The sequence below is a fragment of the Anolis sagrei genome, chromosome 1, assembly GCF_037176765.1.
Source record: "Anolis sagrei isolate rAnoSag1 chromosome 1, rAnoSag1.mat, whole genome shotgun sequence".
Lineage (NCBI taxonomy): Eukaryota > Metazoa > Chordata > Lepidosauria > Squamata > Dactyloidae > Anolis > Anolis sagrei.
In genome coordinates, this window is record NC_090021.1 from 307,147,620 (window position 1) to 307,161,466 (window position 13,847).

General features: G+C 40.5%; 1 protein-coding gene across 2 annotated transcripts in view; it reads right to left on the bottom strand.

Annotated features, from left to right (window-relative positions):
- The window catches only part of SPTLC2 (serine palmitoyltransferase long chain base subunit 2), a 70,068-nt gene extending 57,308 nt beyond the window's left edge, over positions 1–12,760 (bottom strand). The window contains exons 1-3 of one of the 2 annotated variants that reach the window (XM_060757788.2): positions 12,541–12,619; positions 5,635–5,657; positions 1,550–1,744 (exon numbers count right to left, since the gene is read on the bottom strand). In XM_060757788.2, coding sequence (XP_060613771.1) covers positions 1,550–1,675 — 126 coding nt within the window. In that variant the 5' untranslated portion in view covers positions 1,676–1,744; positions 5,635–5,657; positions 12,541–12,619. Of the gene's footprint in view, positions 1–1,549; positions 1,745–5,634; positions 5,658–12,540 lie in introns of both variants that reach the window. The other variant, XM_060757781.2, reaches the window with a different exon arrangement.
- Between the last annotated feature and the right edge of the window lie 1,087 nt (positions 12,761–13,847).

Genomic DNA, 13,847 nt, shown 5'->3' on the forward strand with positions numbered 1-13,847 from the left:
TTCCAAAGACATCCCCATATTGAGTGTGATATAATAGCAATCCAAGCAGCATGTGACCAAAACATGTGTCACTATAATCCAATCTGATGTCTCCAAGAATGGTCACTGCTGGCACATTAGTTTTAACTGTATAATGCACTTTCAGCTACTGGTAAAACATGGACCTCCAAGCTCAAGTTTGAAGCCAGGAGAATCCCATGCTGCAGAGCTGTTATGGAGTGTAACTTTACCCATTATAGAATGAGAATTTACTCCTTAATCTGCCTTTCCACTGATCTAAAGATCTTCTGTTTTGTATGAATTAATCTTCCATTTATTTACTTTCATTCAGTACATTACAGAACACATTTGTTTAGTACTGAATAAGTTAGAGGCAATTTGGGTATAATCAATACACTAGTAAAACCAAACCCCTCAGAATCTGAATAATGTCTCTCACTGGTTTAGTGTATATGTTTAAAAGAATTGGAGTTCAATACAGAGCCCTGAGGCACCCCATAAACCAATGGCTAGGGCGTTGAACAATAATTTCCAATAACCAAATTCTGAGTTTATCCCTTTGAGAAGAATTAGAACCTCGATAAAAAACCATGTCCCACTCCAGAGAAGCAGCCCAATATGATACCATGGATACTTAGTTTCACAGATGCCAGGCAGAACCAACAAGAACACACCCCCGTTCCCTTTTCTTAGTAGGTCATTCACCAAGGTGACAAAAGCTACCTCCTTAACATGACCAGAAGTGAAGCCAGATTGAAATGGATCTAATCCAGGAACTTCTAGAATCAGGAGTCACCACCCTCTCTAGAAATATGACCAAGAATAAGATATTGGAAACTGGTTGGTAATTCTTCAACATGGTTGGTTCTGGAAGATTTTCTTGCATAATGGCCTCACAGTGTCCCTGTTTATGAAGAACACAATGTGAAGCATTCACTATTTGCCTTACTCACTTGGTCAATCTCCCTCTAACCATTTTTATGAGCCACAAAGGGCATAGGTCCAGTACACATGCGATTATTCTTACTTTTCAAAGATTCTGTCCACATCCTCAGACTGCACAAATGTAAATATATCCAATAACACAGGACAAACAGGCTACATTCCCTAGGTCTGCACCAACAACCTTATCCGAGTTAAACCAAATACGAACACCTTTGTCTTTACAGTGTTGTGCAAATTATTCATAGCAAGTTCTTGAGTGAACATTGTGCTTTTTTGAGTCAGAGAGTAGAAGATCTGTAGACAACTCTGCTGTACAGACACAATGGTGGCAGAAAGTATGATATTGTCACTGTTACTACAACCATGGAACAGACTTTACAATGGAGTGTCATCCATATTTAGTGAAACTAATTCCAAGTTCTCTGTAATCACTGAATTAGTCTCCATCACAAGTCATGATTTAATCTGAATTACAGTTAGTGCATTTTTTTCTGAATACAGATTAAATCAAGTAAAAAACATGATTAATCAGACATTTTAACAGATTGGTATCTCTTCACTGGAAAATGGTTAATCCACAACTTAGGTAACTAAAAGTTATTACCCTTTGTTCTTCTCTTTCTGTTGCATTATGACATTTTTCAATTTTCCAGTAGCGCAGAAAATCTCGAAGATATCCAAAAAGAGTGAGAATTCCGTAGCCTACGTAAGTTAGTACAGCAACCAGCATTGGTGTTTCCTCAAAAGCTTCGTTGAAAGGTCTTTTATATAAGCCTCCATTTTGAGTGATATGGTGAATCTATGGAAGAAAGAATTTTTTTTAAAAAAAGCAGCATAACAGTAATCAATTTCCATTGAGCTTTAAGTTTCTCCTGTAGACATAAGGCATACGTTCGAAGTTGTGTTTTGCTCCCTAAAGCTTTTCCAAAGCCACCTGAAATCTGCTGCTATAAAACTATATACAACAATCATACCTATTTCTTTATTTAGACTGGAGTCCCAGTTTCAAAGGAAGCATTATAAAATTGGATTAATGTAAACATAAGAACCAGCAGTTACGATTTACATGCCTGAATTTAAAGGCCCTTCAGGAGGAAGGCAGTCTCTTAGTTCATTATCACCAGCACACTTGATGTGGATATGTGATGGCCTTTTGACTGCTGTTCTAAGATTCTGGAACCCCTTCCCACAGCAAGCTAGATTGTCCTCCCCATTATCTAACTTATCTGCCTTACTCCCAATATGAGGCCAAAGGCAGCTTGCCACATAAGTTAAAGTAATACACACACACACACTACTGTGTAAGTAGATGTTATGTATAAGTCGAGGGCAGGTTTTGGTATGACCAGTGGATAAACTGAGGGTAATTCCTTGAAGGGGGAGCACCAGTGCTGCCTGAAGGTGTCAGCTGCCTCTGGCTGCCTCATTTTTCTGTCTAGGCATTTAAAAAGGCTAGAAGTGGTACCGCACCAAAGATAATAGAGGGAGCTGTGCTTCTTTTTGGTTCTCGTGGTATAGACTAATCTCGCATCATTCATCGCTCTACTCAGAGGAGGGATGGTTCTTTAGTTTGCCAAATGAAAAAATACAATATTGATATTGATCTGTGGATAAGTCAACCAGTTTTTTGGGTCAATCCTTTGATTAAAATTTCTAGACTTATACATAAATGTATACAATAGTTAAAACAATTTCTAATACAAATGTAACATACATACACATAAGTAAACTTATTACAAACACTGATTTAAAACAGTTTAAAAACACATTAATACAGATAACACCTCACATTGAAGGACTCTTCTGCAACAGTCAGTTTACAACTAAAGAACTGTCTAAATTAAAAAAAAAAACAGAGAAGTAGCAAATCTAGACTGCCATGGGATGAGGGTCCACAGACTTGGGGACAGTGACTGAAGTAGTCTGTGCATCTGTGACAGTGGAGGAGCCCTTATCAAAGACCTTAGCATTCAGCCAAGCTTACATACGGGGTACCTTCAGATAGTCCGGATCCAAACATAAAGTTATATTAGGTCATAATCAGCACTTTGTGCCTGGAAACAGAATCATATGTAGGTAAGCCATTATTACGCTAGATGTTAAGCTGAATGGAATGCTTAGAGCAGGGGTCCCCAAACCAAGGCTCGGGGCTGAATAGGGCCCTGCAAGGTCATTTACCCGGCCCTTGCTTAGGGTCAACCTAAGTCTTGAAAGCACACAACAACAACAACAACAACAACAACCACCCTATCTCATGAGCCAAAAGCAGGAGCCCCTGGTGGTGCAGAGGTTCGAAGTTTGAGGACCCTTGGCTTAGAGTAATAGCAACCCAAATTTTCAATTACTGGACTATTTCATTTGTCACATGGTTTAAAGGGAAAATGTACCTGGTTTTAGCCAAAATATTTGTATTACTGTTACCTTGTTGCACTCCTCTTTCTATAATCTTGTTGTAGTGTATGAATTGTTTTTACTTTGTTAGTCACTCTGAAATTCACACTGAATTTCATGGTACAATGACAAAGATAAACATCAGCCAGCCAAACTGTCTAGGAACTCTGCGGGAGCAGAGAGAACTATTTTCAGCACTCAGCATATTCACAGAAGGCATTTTGTTTCTGAAACTCACAACTTCACTGCTGCTATAGCATCCCACATATCACACTGGAATCTGCCAATTAGCAAACTTAAGTAACTCCTTGGATAGTCTACTATAATATGTGGTGCAGTCCTGTCCTTAAAACTATTTGGGAACTGCTACTGATAAAGAATGCAGCAACTTTTATCCTGATCATAGCAAAAGAGAATTGCAGACAATGGTCTTGAATGCTGGGCTCAATTCGGGGTGTTGTTTTTACACTATGAAAGTCACATATAACTATCCCACCTGAAGCAGGCACTTCCAGTACAAAGTGGGAATCACACAGCCTTCCACATGTTGTTTGACTGCAATTTCCAGAAATCTGAGGTACAAGAGCCAATGATGAGGTATGCTAGAAACCGCAGTTAAACTACTGCCATTAAGCTTCAGATGACCTCTCCAAGCAATTTCATGCAGACATTAAATAGCATAGAGGGCAAAACTGAACCAATGGCATGAGACTGAACAGAAATCCAAGTCACCAAACAAATGTGTCCTTTCAAGAACGACCAAGACCACTGTAAAATCCTAGAGAGGTGTCTTATGATTGATGGTATAGAAAGCTGCTTAGAGGTCACACAGAATTAACAGAGACATATGCACTTTTTGCACTTCCTAGGATAGGTTATTCACCAAGGCAATCAAAATTGCCCCAATTTCAGACAATCTCTTTGCTTCATTCAGGAAACTTGCTGGGAGAATATTACATTCTCCAGAAATTGGTCCAAAAAAGGGATACTGGATGCTGGCCAACAGTTGTCCAGTGTAGTCAGATTCAGGTTTTTGTTTTTTTTTAAGTGAAGGCCTCATCACAGCTTCTTTTGGATAGGATGGATTTCTACTTTACTGTAATGAGGCATTCACCACTCCCCCTACCCACTCTGCTATTCCCAATCTGTCTACTTTCATAAAACAGGGAGAGCAACAATGTAGTAGTTGTTATCTCTCCAAGGATCCAGTCTACATTCTCAGTCTGCACAAAACTGAAAATTATCTAATAACGTAGAACAAGCAGGAGCTTGGAAAAATGGGAGTTGAAGAAAATGTCATTCCTGGATGCTTTCAAGAGGTCTCAAGAAGGTTCAAACTGTTTTTGTTGACTTATATAAGGTTTACATGACCTGACTTTTTCCCACACCTGGATGTCATTTGTTTTGAACAAAATGTTTCCTGAAACTTGTTCCTGATCTTCTTTTTGTTGCTTGTAATATGGAATTTTCTGCTAAAGGGATAATGCTCATCTACTTTGTTATATGAGTCATACCTACATATGGTACATAACTATCGTACAATGAAAAGCAACACTGCAAGGTATTCTCGATACCTGCTTTTATTATTTCTCAGAAACATTCTTTATCCATATTCATGTAAATATTCGAAACATTTATAGTTTCCAAAGACTACAAATCCTACAAGGGTTAAGATGCCATGGACCACAACATCCTTATCAGGATATAATTCTAACTGAAATCAAGTGACATATGTTTTAAATATATATGAGTAAGGTAAAGCGCTGAAGAAAATCTCGTCATGAAAAAGCTGTGATAAATTCATCTTAGGGTCTCCATAAAATGAAAACAACTTTAAGGTACACAACCATGAGGGATTCCAGACTAAATGTTTTTTGGGAAGGGGGGCGGGATGAAAACTTGTTTTGGGTTTTTTAAAACGCAGACACCTTCAGATTAGTAGAGTCTAATGCTATCAGGTGGTTTTTCATTTTTTACTGTAGCATATCAATTGAAGGGTTCGTAGATTAGTAAAACAGAAGAAAAAAAGGACACAAATAGGGCATTACTGTGTCTTTCACAAGACCTGAAGCTCTCACACAAACATCACAAAACCTTGGACAAAGCAGTTATTTTAAAATGATAACAGTTCTTCAGGATAATTCAGCTTCTTATTAAAAAAATTTAAACATCACATCAAATATAAACTGGCTATTTATTAATGAAAAATATATCCTACCATTCTACCAGAAATGACAACCAATGCAGTTAATGTTTTAAAGCAAATACTGTGAATCAATTTTCAAAAATAAATCTCACCAAATAAATCCTACGATGCTTATCTTCATGTAAGCGTGCACACAAACACACAAGAGAATGTTAGTAAGTCATCTGTAAACTGCTGGAAACAGGAAGTGTAGCAGTCAAAACACGGCAGACTTCACCTTCCTTTTAACAGAGACTTTCATTCAGTTATAGAGGTTGAGTATCCCTCATCTAAAATCCTTGGGGCCAGACATATTTTAAAATACATGTGTTTGCATATACATACATAGTTTAATATTACATCAATTTTAATAATCTTGTGTGTGAAACAAAGTTTGTATACAATGAATCATCAGAAAGCAAAAGTGTCACTTTCTCAGCCCTGCATGTGGGCAATTTTGGAGTGTTTTGGAGTTTGAAATTCTAGATAAGGGATGCTCCACCTGTATTTAATAAAGCTCTTTATACCATTCAAAGAGGATACTGTATATGAAAGATTGCATATGCAAAAAATCTGGTTTGACCAGGAATCCTAGTAATAAATTAGCCTTTTAAATACAGCTTTGCTAGAACTTAGGGGCAGAAACTGCACCTAAATAGACAGTTCAGCATATAAAAATACATGCCGAAATTCTGAATGTTTAAGGTACCACATACTCTTCAGTCTTCAAAAACAAAAGCCAAGGATGGAAGGCATTCCTTTTTTTTTCATCTAACATCAGTATGCAACAGAAGTATAATATCACTTACATAAGACATGTCGACAACAAACTAAACTTCAGCACAATAAAAGAACATTGCTGCCCTAATAAGTGTTGATAGGACCTGCCCTTTGGGTGTTAACTTCTAAACAAAAATGTACAACTTATAGCTGTGGAGGAAAAATAGCTGATAAGGAACAAGGCAACTGTGTCATTTCACTAGCAGGTAACGATTTCTCTATTCAAGCAGGCCTTCAGTAAATGATAGCCTGTTGTTTTCAGATACATGTAAAGGACTGTAAAATATTTACTTCTTAAGTTTTAGTGTTAAAACTGTCTAATACAATAAAGTATTAGACAGGCATTTTAATATTACAATTAACTTTACTGTTTTAATAAATATTAACTTGAGCATTTTTGGAAGAAATAAAAAAGGAAAATGGCATATAAGGTAAATGTGTTAATATTTTGACATTTGTCAAAAATGGGCAACACATCTTGAGAACCTTTTAGTACAACTATGATTTGTTTCAACAGCATTTCCAGGAGTGCATTATGCACCGCACTTTGTAAGTCTAAAGTTTGTAGCCCTACAACTGGGATCATCGAGTACCCCTTTGACCTAGAGAAGATTATTTACTGTAAAATGAGTCAAACTGTAATCTTTCTTAGAAACTCAATGTATTACTGGTCTATACAGTTGTGTATACAACATGCCAAGTTGGAAATTACACACCGGAGACACAAATCATGCTAGTTTATTTACTTCATTTGTATACCGCTTTTCTCACCGCGGGAGGGAGGGGGGAGGCGTGCTCAAAGTGGTTTCCAACATATACAATGAAAATAATTAGGGCTTTTGTATGACAATGTTGTGATTGACAGTAAAATAAAACATAGAGTAGGCCTGTATACTATTCAAGGAATCCTTTCCAAGAGTGTTCATGTTAATACAATTTTAAGTATAATCTATAAGTCTATTTTTCTTACCTGAAATAAACATGTCTTAAGTTTCCAGCCAAAGCAAAACAGTCACTCTGGAGAACCTAGTGATGTCTAGAGATGTGTTATCTAGACATCTACGCTCTACTTGAAAGTGAACTTAACCACAAAATCGCTTTGGAGGTCTACAATACATTTCTACAGACATTGCCAGATACTCCAACTGAAATCTATGGTATTCAAATCTCTTCACATATAACTGAAACCACATTTAATTAATCCTATTTAAACTTTGTCAAGATGCGAGTATGTTTTATCAGTATTTCTTACTTCCCATTTCCACAACTGAGGGTGCATCTACAGTGTAGAATTAATGCGATTTGATGTCACCTTAACTGCCATGGTTCAATGCTATGAAGTCACGGGAGTTGTAATTTTACAAGGTCTTCAGCCTTTTCTGCAAAAGAATGCTGTTGTTTTAGGATCCCAGGATTCCATAACATAACCTGTAGCAGTTAAATTGGTGTCAACTACATTAATTCTGCAATGAAGATGCACCCTGACAACAACAGCAACCTGTCCCCACCTCCATTCTTCTTATTTCACTGATTAGAATACATAGCTTGGAGAACATGACAATTCTAGTGACTTTGTGTCTGCCCTTCTTTAAAGTTACAAATATGACTACTAGTGATTTGTTGAAAAGAAGTATCCTCTATTTCCATTTGCTTCTTGAAATGTGGAGAACAAGGCTGGTAAATCAGTGGAACAAATACCAGATTGTCCCCCGGAACTTCATTTTTCACTACTATTCCTCGGACATAGTGAAAAGGCCAAAAACACTCATGTTAGTTTCTAGACCCTCACCCGTAAAAGAAGAACAGTATGATTCTGCAGATAAACCTATGCAATTCTAACCTGTAGCAACAGAAGTATAGCAATATCCCACTCTGTTCTACTCTGGTCAGACCTCACCAGGAATCCTGTGCCCAGTTCTGGACACCACAGTTCAAGAATGATGTTGACAAAATGGAACGTGACCGGAGAAAAACAACTGTAAAAGATCTGGGATCTATGCCCTATGAGGAGCAGCTTAGGGATCTGGGCGTGTTTAACTTAGAGAAGAGGTTAAGAGAGGACATGATAATCATGTTTAAATATCTGAAAGGTTGCCATATTGAGGGAGTAAGCTTGTTTTCTGCTGCTCCAGAAACTAGGGATATAGTTTTGAGGGATATTAAGTCTATGAGACAGCTCTGGGTCCACAACAAACTACATCTCCCAGAATTCTATAGCATTGAGCCTGGCAATTAAAGTGGTGTCAAAGTGCTACAAATCTATGTTACTACACTGACAGGAAGTAATGGATTCATATTGCATAAACAGATATTCCACTCAACATTAGGAAGAAGTTCCTGATGGTAAGAGATGTTTGACAGTGGAATATGCTGGCTCCTTGGAGTGCAGTGTAGTTTCTTTCTTTTGAGGTTTTTAAGCAGGTGCTTTGATTGTGCGTTCCTGCATGGTAGGAGGATGGACTAGATGGCCCCTGGGGCTTCTTCTAACACTACAATTTCAAATTACCTTAAATATCTTAAACATTTTGAAAGAAGTTTTTCAATATTTGTCAATTTCTCTGGAATAATAAGGTTCTTGGAAGGAGGGAAATAGGATTGGGACTAGATGTCCATGGCAGTCTCTTACAACTCTATGTTTTTGTGATATTAACTTATTTTAAACACTATATTCATTCTGGTAAAACATTCTTTAATATTTCTGGGGAAAATGAGGTGGGAAAATGGGGTGGGACTGGAAGACCCTTGTGGTCTCTTCCACTAATATGATTTTGGCCCCCACTTTAACTGCAATGGCTAAATGCGATAGAATCCTGAAACTTACATTTTCACAATGTCTTTAATCTTTTATGCCTCACCAAACTACAACTCCCAGAATTCTATGGCATTAAGCTATGGCACTGCAAGTAGTGTCAAACTGCATTAGTGTCAAACTGCATATGCTTCTGTGATTCGAACTTATTCTATTTCCCCCCATATCCCAACTTTTTTTTTCTAGGAAAAAGGGAGTAGACTGGATGCCATTTGTAGTCTTTTCCAACTTCTTAAACATCTTATTCACCATTTTGAAATACACATTATTTTATAATTTAGTTTTCCTCATCTTTCTATAAAATTAAGATGTTGGGAGGGATATGGGGTTGGACTGGAGGCCCTTGCAGTCTATTTTTCCGTGATTCTAAGTTATTTTAAACATTACACTCATTTTTTGAAAGAAAATGTTCCATAATTCAATGTTCTTTCCAGCAAATTAATGTTTTAGGAGATGAATGGGGTTAGACTTTAATTCAAACATCGTTTCTAACATCCCCCATTCTGAAATACATAATTCAATTTTTTTCTATAAAATTAAGATTTTAGGAGGGAAATGGGGATGGACTGGATGCCTCTTGTTGGCTCCTCAAACCTATTTTAAACATCTTATTCATCATTACAAAATAAAGATTCGGGACGTAAATGGGGTCCTTCAAAAAACAGTTTAAAACCTATCTTTAGAAAGGACGAGGATCAGATGAAGAGAAACTACTGCCAGACTGCTGACTGGATAGTATGAATGCACTCGGGCCTTGTTAGATCACATTAGCCCACTTACCAACTTTCACCATACAATCTATGTACACATTTGTGAACCTTTGTGTTGTTTTGATATATTAATTTGGATGTTTTATTTTTAAGTTCTGTGTTAGTTATAATTTTAATTGAGTATGTTTTATTCAAATTATAGTTGTTATGCTTAAGTTGCTCTTTATGTGGGGTTATCTTGGGTTTTTATATTTGTATTTACTATTATTGAGGCATTGAATGTGTCCCTTTTTGTTTGTTGGAATCCGCCCTGAGTCCCCCAGGGGAGATAAGGTGAAATATAAATAAAGTTGTTGTTGTTGTTGTTGTTGTTATTATTATTATTATTATTATTAATGGAAGGCTCTTCGCAGTCCTTTTTTTCAGTAAGTCTCTTGATAAAAACATCTGATACATCATGGAAAGAAATGACAAGTCGAGTGCTGCAGGGTTCTGTCCTGAGCCCCGATCTGTTCAACATCTTTATTAATGACTTAGATAAAGGGTGAGTACAGGCATGAACAAACTTCACCCTCCAAATCTTTTGGACTTCAACTCCCACAATTTCTAACAGCTGGAAGTCTGTTAGGTATTGCAGGAGTTGAAGTCCAAAACACCTGGAGGGCCCAAGTTTGCCCATGCCTGGGTTAGAAAGCATGATCATCCAATTTGCAGACATCAAATTGGGAGGGATAGCTAATACCCAAGAAGATAGGAGCAGAATTCAAAACGATCTTAACAGATTAGCGAGATGTGTCAAAACTAACAAAATGAAGTTCAACAAGGACAAATGCAAGATACTCCACTTAGGCAGAAGAAATGAAATACAAAGATACACAATAGGGGACGCCTGGCTGGACAGCAGTACGTATGAAAAATATCTTGGGAGTCCTCATGGACAAGTGAAACATGAGCCAACAATGTCATGCAGTGGCAAAAAAGGCCAATGGGATTTTGGTTTGCATAAATAAGAGTCTAGTCTCTAGATCTAGGAAAGTCATTCTACCCCCCCCCCCCCCATTCTGTCTTGGTCCGACCACACTTGGAGTCATACTGTGTCCAATTCTAGGCACCACAATTGAAGGGAGATGTTGACAAGCTGGAATGTGTCCAGAGGAGGGTAAATAAAATGATCAAGGGTCTGGAGAACAAGCCCTATGAGGAGTGGCTTAAAGAGCCGGGAATGTTTAGACTGAAGAAGAGAAGGCTGAGAGAAGACATAGACATGCATAACTATGTGAGGGGAAGTCATAGGGAGGACGGAGCAAGCTTGTTTTCTGCGGCCCTGGAGACTAGGATGCGGAGAAATGCCTTCAAACTACAGGAAAGGAGATTTCACCTGAACATTAGGAAGAACTTCCTGACTGCGAGAGCTGTTCAGCAGTGGAACTCTCTGCCTCGGGAGTGTAGTGGGGGCTCCTCCTTCAGAGGCTTTTAAACACAGGCTGGATGGCCATCTCTTGGGGGTGCTTTGGATGTGATTTTCCTGCTTCTTGGCAGAATGGGGTTGGACTGGATGGCCCAGGAGGTCTTTTCCAACCCTATGATTCTATGACAGTAGTTTTCGACCTGTGGGTCCCCAGATGTTTTGGCCTTCAACACCCAGAATGGCAATTTTCCTGCTTCTTTGCAGAATGGGGTTGGACTGGATGGCCAGGATGACCGCATTTCCTTCCTAAAACTTTTTATTTCCCCTCAGAGAAATTCAGGAAATATTCAAATGTATTATGAAATAATGTATTTTGAATATTCTTGGCAGAATGGGGTAGGACTGGATGGCCCAGGAGGTCTCTTCCAACCCTGTGATTCTATGACAGTAGTTCTCGACCTGTGGGTCCCCAGATGTTTTGGCCTTCAACTCCTAGAACTGCTGGTAACCTGGCTGGGATTTCTGGGAGTTGTAGGCCAAAACACCTGGGGAACCAAGTCGAGAACCATGTCATAGAATCATAGGATCGGAAGAGACCTCGTGGGCCATCCAGTCCAACCCCATTCTGCCAAGTATATTCAAAATACATTATTTCATAATACAAGAGTATTTCCTGAATTTCTCTGAGGGGAAAATATAAAGTTTTGGGAAGGAAATGGGATTGGACTGGATAGCTCTATGTGTCTAATGCAGGCATGGGTCAACTTGGGTCCTCCATGTGTTTTGGACTCCAACTCCCACCATTCCCAACAGCCTCAGGCCCTTTCCTTTTCACCCTCAGCCGCTTAAGCCTGAGGCTGTTGGGAATGGTGGGAGTTGGAGTCCAAAACACCTGGAGGACCCAAGTTGACCCATGCCTGTTCTAACGTACTGAAAACAACTTATCTCCATCATTCCCTAATTCAAGGTTTTAGGAGGAAATGTTGGACTGAATTTTCCGTGAGTCTAACCTATTTTGTACACTTTACTCCTCATCCTGAAAGAAATCCTTCCAAAACCCAAATGTCTTCTGAGGGGAAATCATGGGGATGGCCTGGAGGCTCCTTGAGGCCTCTCCCTCCAATATGGTTCTGAGAGGAGGAAGGGAGGAAGGGAGGAAGGGAGGAAGGAAGGAGCGCAGGGTTGCCACCCGGTCCTCTCCACTGCCTCCGGAAGGCGCCGCCTCAGGGAAAGAGGGGAGCGGGCCGGAAAAGCAGGCCTTCCCTCAGGGGCGCGGCCGGCGGGGTTTCCTGGCAGCGCCTGCCTCACTCACCTGGCTGTGGGGCTCGGGGGCGCTGCGGACGAAGCCGTTCTTATGGCCGGGGAGGCTGCAGCCGTTGGCTCGCGGCGGGCCAGCCAGCTTCTCGGGCCCGCGCACCATTTTGCCGGCTCGGACGGCGAGAGGAAGAGAGGCGGCGGCGGCGGCGGCAGCCTTAGAAACCAACCAACCCTCCGCCCGTCGCTGCGCCGCTCTATCGCACCGGAAGCTCAGCCGGGGAAGCCCGCCAATCCGAGGCCGTTACGTCACCTTGGGGGGCGGAGACGTCCCCGTGCATGGCAGTTGTGCTCTGTCTCCGCCCCTCACGGTGACGTCGCGGCTTCCGATTGGCGGGCCTTGGCAAGCTGAGCGCCCGTTCTTTTCGATTCAGAAGAAGGAGGGGGGACTGGGAGGAAGGGAGGGAGGGAGAGGGTGAGAGAGAGGGAGGGAGGGAGAGAGAGAGGGAGGGAGAGAGGGAGGGAGAGAGAGAGGGAGGGAGAGAGAGAGAGAGAGGGAGGGAGAGAGAGAGGGAGGGAGAGAAAGAAAAGGAAGGGCCTGAGGCTGTTGGGAATGGTGGGAGTTGGAGTCCCACCATTCCCAATAGCGAGAGAGATAAAGTTGAACACTGAAAGCCGCCCACTATATAGGTATTATATATAATAATCTATATAAATACATATATGTTTGAAGGACTAGATTTAGTAAACAGAGTCCCAGAAGAACTATGGACAGAAGTCCGCGACATTGTTCAGGAGGCGGCAACAAAGTACATCCCAAAGAAAAAGAAAACCAAGAAGGCAAAATGGTTGTCTGCTGAGACACTGGAAGTAGCCCAAGAAAGGAGGAAAGCAAAAGGAAACAGGGATAAGGGGAGTTGTTGTTGTTGTTGTTGTTCATTCGTTCAGTCGTTTCCGACTCTTCGTGACCTCATGGACCAGTCCACGCCAGAGCTCCCTGTCGGCCGTCACCACCCTCAGCTCCTTCAAGGTCAGTCCAGTCGCTTCAAGGATGCCATCCATCCATCTTGCCCTTGGTCGGCCCCTCTTCTTTTTGCCTTCCACTTTCCCCAGCATAATTGTCTTCTCTAGGCTTTGCTGTCTCCTCATGATGTGGCCAAAGTACTTCAACTTGGTCTCTAGTATCTTTCCCTCCAATGAGCAGTCGGGCTTTATTTCCTGGAGGATGGACTGGTTGGATCTTCTCGCAGTCCAAGGCACTCTCAGAACTTTCCTCCAACACCACAGCTCAAAAGCATTTATCTTCCTTCACTCAGCCTTCCCTAAGGTCCAGCTCTCACATCCGTAGGTTACTACAGGGAATAC